Consider the following 9,884-nt stretch of genomic DNA (forward strand, 5'->3'; position numbering starts at 1 on the left):
TTTTAAATACTTGGTTTGTTGAGCTGGTGGTCTAGTGATGCCAGTTGGAGTGCAGCCTTTCATAGGTCTGATCCCCAAGACCTGACTGGCGCTTTTCACTGGCAGAAGCCATGTGTACGGCACTGGTAGTTGTAATGTTGTCGTTCTGTTAGCATTAGGGTTAAAATCCTACTTCTGGCACCTGGTGCCATTCATCTCAAGATGTCCATCCTTGGTGGGTTGGTAAGATGAATAAGTAAGGCAACACTCGGAGGTGGTACCTTTGGTATCCAGAATGATGCAGTGATCTTGTATTCCAGGATAATTGGTGATTAACCCATCACTAGTTGAAAAACCTATGTTACAGATATGAACATTGCAGTTAAGTACCTCAAGTTCTCTACCGCCACCTTTAATTTGATGTCATTAGGGGGAGTAGACAGATCTTCTGTATTTAGCCTCTATACACCTAGGAAATATCAACCTGAAAGCATTACCAGGAGAAGGTTATGGCCAAAAATGGACTTTCTCATAATGTCTGTGCCTTTTTTTTTTTTTTTTTTTTTATGAGATGGCCAGATGGATCACACAGAATAAGAAAATGCAGTGCCTTTTACGGACATTATCATGGGTATCAGACATATTTAACATTTCGTTCTAATCGCTAAAATTAATAAGCTAAGTTGTACATACTGCAGCTGCTTGAATCATGTAATGGTGTTATAGTAATCACTTAAGGACCAAAAGTTACTTCAGTGAAAAATTCCTAGTGGTATTAATTCACGTGAAACATAGGAAATAACTTTTACCTATTACTTAATGCCCTTGCCCATTTCAACATAGAGTTTTTTATAATTCACAAAATGAAGTATGTGGATAAAAACAGATCATCTCAGGGGAAAAGAGAGAATGGAAAATTTGATAGATTGATGATATGTTGAAGGATGGGATGGTTAGTGGTAGAGAGAACCCTGCGTTAAAGTATAACAATACCCACACTCTCCTTTTGAAGTGAAGCCTGGATAGTGAATGACAGATTTTTCTTGGTTACAAACTGTAGAAGTGACCTTTCTTAGAGCAGCTGCAGGCATAAACAGGAAGAATGATGTAAGCACTTAAAGAGGTTACGAGTGTTCTCGAATGAAATAAAGGGCGATAAGAGTGAGATCTGCAACTGCAAATGGATAAAGATAAATGCATTGAGATAGAAGGGGCACATCCATATGCAAAGAATGCACATAAAGAGAGTGCAAAAGAAAATCTGAAAGTGAGATTGAGGGTAATGTTAGAAAGGGAAAACCAGTAGGTGATATGGAAAAAGAAAGTGGATCAATACACTAATGAGAAAAAGATGTAAAGTAGTGTCTGAGAGAGTGAGAAAGGTAGGTCTGTCGAAGTCATTCCCTCTTGAGACAAAGCCAGGACGGAGTAAAACATTCATGATGATGATAATGATGACGTAAAATTTCTTTTCGGGAACTAACTGGAATTGTGTGCTGAATTCCAGAACTACAACCCTCCCTCCGCATTGGACATTCCTGCCGACCTTCGAGTGACCATCATGCAGAACGCTCCCAACCCCATCGGCATTCAGTCATCCAAAGGTAAATACTACCAGCCTATACTCTATCAGCATTAACTTTGCTTAAAACTGCCATCTCCCCATGTTGAACGATGGGCCGTCATAAGATACTGACAGTAGAATATGGTGCTAGTCACAAAAAGTATCATGAATTGGTGCAAGATCGTGCTCTAGTCTTAATCTGCCACAGAGCTACGGGAAATAGGCCGCAAAATGACGAAAATCTCCAGGTAACACATTCACAAGCACAGTGTCTTTTTGTGATATATTCTTGCTACATCAGCGTCTCTCATATTCTAAGGGATAAAATATGCTCATTTAAATTGCACTTCAGTGGGTAAATCTTTACTGGGTTATAATTCACTGGGCCACATTTTTCTGGGTTATACTTTAGTGGGTTACACTTCACTGGATTACACTTTACTGGGTCACACTTCACTGGGTTACACTATACTGAGTCATCTTTCAATTGGTCACACTATTTTGAGTCATCAATCCCTTGGTCACAGTTCACTGAATCTTGCTTCATTAGGTAACACTTCGTTCTAGGATTTACAGTAGCCTATTTAGGTCTTTTGTCATTTTACAAAGCCTGTACTTAACTTTTAGTAATGTTTTTCCCTTTAGCTATCGTTTTAGTCATTGGCTTTCACCAATATCTTATTTTCTTGGTGTAATGCTTAATGGCTTATATTTCACTGGTCAGCATAATTATTGCCTTGTCTTTTCTGACTCTTCTCTGGTACCTCAGTAATTCTCACTGAGTCTTCAGCTTATATTTCTCTACTCCTTAGCGAATTCACGTGCAATCATTCTTCACTGTTCCTTGATACGTTTCCAGTCTTTCACGACTACTCAACCAGCTTTTGCTAATCATTTACTTAATACATTCTTATCCAGTTTTTTATCAATCTGTAATTGTACCTTAATTTTCATGCAGTATTTTAATTATTCTGATCCTGTCGCTCATTCGTCCAATTCACGGCTGATTCTTACTTGATAATCCATAAATAAATCTCTACAGTACTTAGCTATTTTTGTCTCTTCCCTCAGTGACTGGCGAGCCTCCCTTGTGCCTGTCGTACTCCGTGGCCATGGCCTTGCGTCAGGCAGTGGCCAGTGCCAGGCAGGATGCAGGCACCACTGGATGGTTTCAGATGGGTAAGAACACACATGCATCTATTGTTCAATAAATCTATGTTCTTGCCCACCCAGCAGTTCACTTAGGGATCTGTTGATAACATCGCCTTGTTGCGGGTCATATTCCAGGGAAACATCGAGAATTTGCAAAAACTGATTGTCTGTGTTAACAACTATTGTGCAGACTTTTGTGCGGTAGACAGGCTGGTCAGTTTGTTGGACACAGTTTGCTTCCCCCTTGTGTCTTTCCACTTAGCTGTAGAAATGGGAACCGGGATGTTATTCAGTTGATATATTTCGTTTTCTACAAGATGACCAGGCAAAAGGATGATTGTCAGTCCTCATCAATCTCTTCGGGATGATCGAGGGCCTGGAGCATATGAGGATTGGGACATAGGAAGAACAGGGGCATAGGAGGATCTGGGGCACAGAAGGACCCAGGGCATAAGAGGACCCAGGGTATAGGAGGGCTCAGGGCATACGAGGACTGGAGGACCCAGGACAAAGAAAGGTTTGGGACATAGAAACACTAGGGGTATATTAAAGTCTAGGGCACAGGAAAGCCTGGGTCATAGGAAGCCTTAGGGCACTGGAAAACCCGGGAGTAGGAGGTCCTGGGGCATAAGAGGGTCTGGGCCATATGTGGGCCCTAGTAGACAGATGAAAGTGAAAAATGTGTCAATAGCCTGAAGGGGTTAACTAATTTTTGACTAATCTAACCATATTTATAAACTAATGCTACCCTAATCCAACCCCTACCTTACCCAGCCCCAACTCTTATCCTTCTCTAATCCTGCCCTTGTCCTTCATTAATCCAACTCTAAAATTTTCTTAATATAACCCTAATCTTTATCTTCAGTAATAATACTTCCATGTCCAGTTCCTAATTACAGTCCTCTCTTCATCTGTTCTTATCCTTCCCACACTCTTGACTAACTGAACCATAATCATTCTATTATTTCTGAATCTTCTAACCAAAAACCTTCCCTAATCCAAAGCTGTATTAACCTTGATCTTTGATTAATCCCTGTCTAATTCAACTCTAATCCACCTATAATGCTTCCTTATAACAAACATAATTCTTCCCTCTTCTAGTCCTTATCCTTCTCTAATCCGGTCATAATCCCTTCCTTATCTGATTTATGTCCATCCTTAATCCAGACATAATCCTTCCCTAAACACTTCTTATTCACCAACTAAACCATAAACCTTCATTATTCTGACCCCAGTCTTTGTCTAATCGTTAACTGTGTTCATTTCTCAGATATTCTTTACTAACCTACCTTTCATTCTTCCTAAATTTAAGCCTAATCCTTCCCTAATCCAACCCTAATCCTGGACTAATAAACCTTCCCTAATCTTACCTTAATCCTTCTCTAATTCAACCCTAATCCTGGACTAATCATCAATCCCTATCTTAACCTTAATCCACCCCGAATCTACCCTTATTATTAGATAACAGGTCGTCCCTAATTTAATCTTAATCCTTCCTTCATCAGACCTTTTATTTTTGGACAAATAATCCTTCCCTAATTCACCCTTAATCCTTCCCTAAAATAATTCTAATCATGGATGCTAATACTCCCTAAATAAACCTTAATCCCACCCCAATGCTTCGCTAATCTACCCATAATCCTTACTTAATTCTGGGCTGATCTGTACCTCCTCCACAGACTTGCCTCTCACCACGGACTACCTTCAGCGCCTCTGCCTGGTGGATGCCTCTCGACTCACCCTCAGTTAGACTAGCCATGGACCCTCTGTTTCTCCATATATAAATACATGCACTAATCAGTCTAACCTCTCTCTCTCTCTCTCTCTCTCTCTCTCTCTCTCTCTCTCTCTCTCTCTCGATTAGCATACACTCACTCCCCCAAACTTAAAACTGATTTTCTAGTATTTGCTCATGATACAGTCTGGTAATGAAGCCTCAGCAAAACATTAAACTTAGCGGAAAATAAAATAACAGTGGTGTACTCAGCCTATATCAGTGAATTAGTTTCTTTCGTAATGTAAGGCATCTGTAGTGTACCGTAAATTATTTTGTATTGTTTAAAATGGTGGCAGATGGGTTATTGATATATTTTGTTATATCCAGTTAGATTGGAACTAATGACTATCGTAAACTTGAGAAAGGATATAATAATAATAATAATAATAATAATAATAATAATAATAATAATGTGGTAGATGCTATATATATTGTAATAATTGCAGGAATGGTAAAAGATTATGTGATTTGTTTAATGTCTGTTATAGCAACGATTTAATCATGCATTATCTGCTAAGAATGTGTAGAAATGAACTAAGGGCATAATCAGGTACAGTATATGGATGATTAAGTATTTGGACAATCAGATACGAGTAGATGAATTATGTCAGAGGTAATGAAGTACAGGGATCACAGATGTATCAGGATAATCATGTATGTGACCACCCATTTGATTGTCAGATATATACTGTAGACAGTCAACAATGCGGATAATCATAATTGTAGCCTATAGATGGAAAATCAGATATATAGATAATCAGATAAATGGACGATTGGATATAAAGAAAATTATGTATATGGATAATCAGTTACATGGATAGGCAAGTAGTTAAGTACATCGATAATTAGTATGTACTGTACATATCATTAATTAGGGTATATAGAAATACTTAAAATGTTTTCAGTATGTAAAGTTATGAAACTTAAGTGATTTGATGAAAAGTTGCAGTATATAAGATTAAAATCTTATCATGGTGCTTGATCAGTAGCTAATGAATAATAGTACATACATACATCAGATACGTCTAGTTTAATGAACTTTAATACAAAGATATCTGTTAGGCTGTGCACATAGTCTGATTAGTGGGAAAACTAAATACCCTGCTTTCGATTTCTCACACAAGTCTAGCCACATAAACTGTTATATGTGTGTGTAGGGAGTGCTGTACATAATACTTCATAAAAAATGTTAACCTTAATCACACAAATTGTATATGAAGTGTATACTGATGAAATTTTAATGTCAGTCATAACTCAACTAACTGTAATGCTAATTGCAATGTAGTTATTAAATGAACATAACCAGCAGTAAATTTACTTTTAACCTCTCTTGATCACTCCTTCTCGTATTTTAGTCCAGCTAATGCCAGGCGGTTTTATTTAGCTGAGAGTGAGTTGTAGGAACCTAAGAGTGTTGATATTGCCGTTCTTAACTGTCATGGTCGACACAGCTCTAGCTTTCAATTCCAGCTAAGGTCACATTATCTTAATCAGCTGAGAGTCACAGTTTACACGAAGGAAACATTATACAAGAAACAAAAGGATTTTCTTGAGGTAAATGACGTTTGATGGTCTAGTCACGGGCAGAACATCTCAGTCGGCGGGACACTTCCATAGGTTCCCCAAGATGTGACTGGAGGCTTTTTCCATCATGTTATGCCACCAAGGGGAGTAGGTTGGTCATCTACCCATAAATGTACTGGATATGGTAGCCTGCCTCGGACCCCTGCACCCAATAGGATTAGTATTTGGACATCTGACTGTACCGGGAGTGTTTCGTTATGTCGAATAAATTGTAACTTAAACTCATCTCAGTAATTTTAAGCTTTCTCTCTCTCTCTCTCTCTCTCTCTCTCTCTCTCTCTCTCTCTCTCTCTCTCTCTCTCTCTCTCTCTCTCTCTCTCTCTCTCTCTCTCTCTCTCTCTCTCTCTCTCTCGTAACTATTATTGAGGGGATGTGGTGTTTACAGATAAGGCAAACAATACCGACCTCTAAACCTCAACCTGACGACATACACTGATCATAACCACATCTACGCAAATAACATTCCGGGAGCACTTTCTGGGTACGAAAATTTAGCATGGTAAGACAATAAACCATTAGAGATAAGAGATAAGTGGGGCCTATGGAAGCATGATGTGAGAGAGATGCCTGTATATAAATTCCTCCTGCGGTCTTTCGGCAGCCAGTTACATCCACGCTCTTTTGTGACTATCAAGGTGAGTAGCATCCCCTCATCCTCTCTTTCGTACTCACCCCGTTATAATTATGTACACTCATATGCTCTGTCCTTGTCCATAGCTTTAAAAGGTCATGTTGAGCCGAAATCATCACACCTTCCCAATAAGTAACTTGTTTTAAAAATTTTGCATAATTTTTTCATGCTGAAGCCACATTTCCTCACGTCACTGGTAGCAAAACTGTCATAGATCAATAGCTACTAAAAAACTCGAATACTAGCAAAACTGTCTTTATATCAACAGCTACCAAAAGACTCGAATATTATCAGGAGCCATTTGAGCCGTTGACTTTTGATCAGAAAAAAAGGACCCTCTTTGATGGAGTTCCTATGTTCCAGATTTTTAAAAAATTCGTAGTATTATATATATTTATATAATAATACTGGATGCCTAAGAAAAACTGGAATGGCACACACATATACCGGTACGTAACTTAAATACTAGTTCGCGGTGTTTCGTATACAGTATATACTCGCAGTATTCAGAAGAAAAATTTTAACTATGTACTTTTGTTTATAAAACTAATGATCCTGCAGAGTCTTTTTATATTTGTAAGAATGGCTGAAATGCTTTCATTGTGTGTGAAGAATGAATGTGTATGTGTATATTAAGTGATTCCAAAGCAATAAATAACGTATACATGAGAGAAAAATTCAGTCAGTGGCATAATAGATCAGAAATACGAAAAGTTTTTGAAAATAACTGACATTTGTGAATACTGCTGGTGTCTTTTTCACCTGCATACTCTCAGAGTTTTGACACAAAAATATTTTAGGATGAGAAATACAGCAAGAGTATAAGAGTAGCTCTAGGTGAGATGGCAGGGATTCGGTTGATGGACGCACTGAATATATCACAGTTTCTTTTGACATGTCTGCAATTGTTTTATCCTTCATGTAGCTATTTAGGTTACCAACAACCTTCCACTCCATTTTCCTGAGTATCATTGTCATGGGCTGGGTCTAAATAAACTACCCCTCCTAGGTGGATGTTCTATAGTCTTCAACATAATTCAGTTCTTCATCTCAGTTATTTCTTATAGTTTTTCCCCTGAAGCACCGATAATTATGTCGTCGGCATAGACAGTGTTGTTCAATCACTTTTAATTAATGTTTCTTCAGTTTCAGCCCAGTCCACATTTTTGAAAACGTCCTTTAGGCATGGTGTGCATAACTTCTCTGTATGTCTATCTCCTTGTCTAGCACCTCTCTTTACGGCAATTTCTGGCTATCCGAATGGGATTTTTATAATGACGGTACTAGCTTGGAAGTCTGCTGGTACCTTAGCATAATTTTCTTCTACACATTGTCCTTGACATATGTATATCATATATATTTTATTCTGGCTATCTCCACACAGTTGTATTAGGATAGAAGAGACTGGAGGGGGATGCATATAATCTCAACACTTACATTACTATAGGTCCGCTTAATACAATTAACTTGTAGTGAAATCTATTAAAATTTATCTAACGTATTTTCAGTCAAAACATTAGTTTGGTTATACTTAATAATTTTCTTTGATGATAAGTGGTTTTCTTTTGCTTAGGAGAGAACCCCCGGAGTGAGGAGGCTAAACCCTTGAAGCTGGTTGAGCCACTTCTTTGTTGTCTCATCTTAATCAGTTTCTGGGAGACCCCTTATTGTGAAGGCATAAGTGATGACTACATCGAACCCATTTCAGTCAAATATTCTTTCTGAAAATGAATAAAGTTGACCAAAGAATAAACTTTAAAACATTTCATCGATGCCTTTTTTTTTTTAAATTAGACTATTCTTGTTACCTCCAGACGATTTTACTCGTTTTAATTAAGAGGAAGGTGAAATTAGAGAAGTTAGCTGTAACCTTAAGTCACCGTTTTGCTAATACAAGTCCATATGAAGTTTAATACAATCGACTGCAGGAAGGAAGAATATATTGTGAAAATGTCATTGGACTGAAAGGATTACAGAAACGTAAGCATATTCCTGAGCATCGATACGCACAGTCTGAATCAACTGCTTCATTTCACTTTTATTTCAAGCCTTAGATGCATTCACTGTGAAATTCAAGCTATTGTTCGAAGCTTTAGATGACGTCAGTAAGAGCTTCGAGGCTTCTCATTATCCGAGCCTAAACATTAACGCCGATGTGCTCAGTTTTCTTGTGGCCGTGTGTGAACGTGGTGTAGCTTAGACTGGATAGCGGTGCGAGGTACTGTCAGTGCTTTATTATTTTTTTTTTTTTTTCCATTTTTAGATGACTTTATGGCTATATAATAATTTTATCTACTAGCGTTTCATAAAATCTCTTTAAATGTGAGCAACTGGGAGTTATTACTTCAGTTTATCCACCAGCTCCCAGGGTTCCTGTGCGACACGTGCTGGAAGGGTACTAAGCGTACTGCCCTCCGCCTTAAGGCTCATAGTCACGAAGCTCATAGGTCCTTACCTCGGGGTTCCCTGCTTTATTAACGCCCAGTTCCGTCCCATACTGAGGACACGGCTTAAATGGGTTAATGATGCTGACCGTTCACTGTCAATTAGCTTCGGCTACGTATTATTTTTTATTGTCATCCCAAAGTTGCCACAGCCGAACTTTTTTTTTTATGGTTGGTCCATTGTTATGCTGATTTCAGGACGTGTTCTACAACTGTTGCTATGTAAGTATAGATGCCTCCCTGTAAAGGTACAAAATGAGATAACAGAAGTTATCCCCCGTATACTGATTCAAACACTGGTGCCAACCTTGCAGATCATTATTAGTTTATATCAATCGTCGCAAGCCACACCATTTGCCCACTAACCACACACCCCTGTTAAACCAAGCTTGGTTCCTATAATCTTAGCTTTCTTTTAGTTAGATCTCAGTCACGATCCAATCCGCACTTCTGCAACGGCAGGCTAGAGTCGCTTAGGTAGGCAGGGAAAAGTTAACTCATTTAATCGGTCGTACAAAGTCGTATACTTGGCAATGTTCCATATGGGTGGTTGCTAGGCCAATTTCTTGTGCTTTACGCCAGACAGCCTTAACTCAGTGGAAAGCACAGCTACGTAAATGAACAGAACGAAACACATCTCGCAGGGAGGTCCACATGGTAACTTCGAAATCCAAGATGGCTTCTTCAAGTTTTTCAGGTGCAAGAAGCTGCTTGATAGCTTGAAACACTTCTCGATGATTTCCACTCATTGAT

General features: G+C 38.6%; 1 protein-coding gene across 1 annotated transcript in view; it reads left to right on the plus strand.

Moving 5' to 3' along the window:
- Positions 1-4,445, plus strand: part of LOC145400214 (xanthine dehydrogenase-like) — a 38,161-nt gene extending 33,716 nt beyond the window's left edge. The window contains exons 29-31 of the mRNA XM_080272729.1: positions 1,487-1,583; positions 2,615-2,722; positions 4,375-4,445. Of these exons, the coding sequence (XP_080128855.1) occupies positions 1,487-1,583; positions 2,615-2,722; positions 4,375-4,445 (276 nt within the window). The remainder of the gene's footprint in view (positions 1-1,486; positions 1,584-2,614; positions 2,723-4,374) is intronic.
- Positions 4,446-9,884: the final 5,439 nt, after the last annotated feature.

This window comes from Coenobita brevimanus, chromosome 51 (genome assembly GCF_032717465.1).
Source record: "Coenobita brevimanus isolate Jiangsu-jjx chromosome 51, ASM3271746v2, whole genome shotgun sequence".
Lineage (NCBI taxonomy): Eukaryota > Metazoa > Arthropoda > Malacostraca > Decapoda > Coenobitidae > Coenobita > Coenobita brevimanus.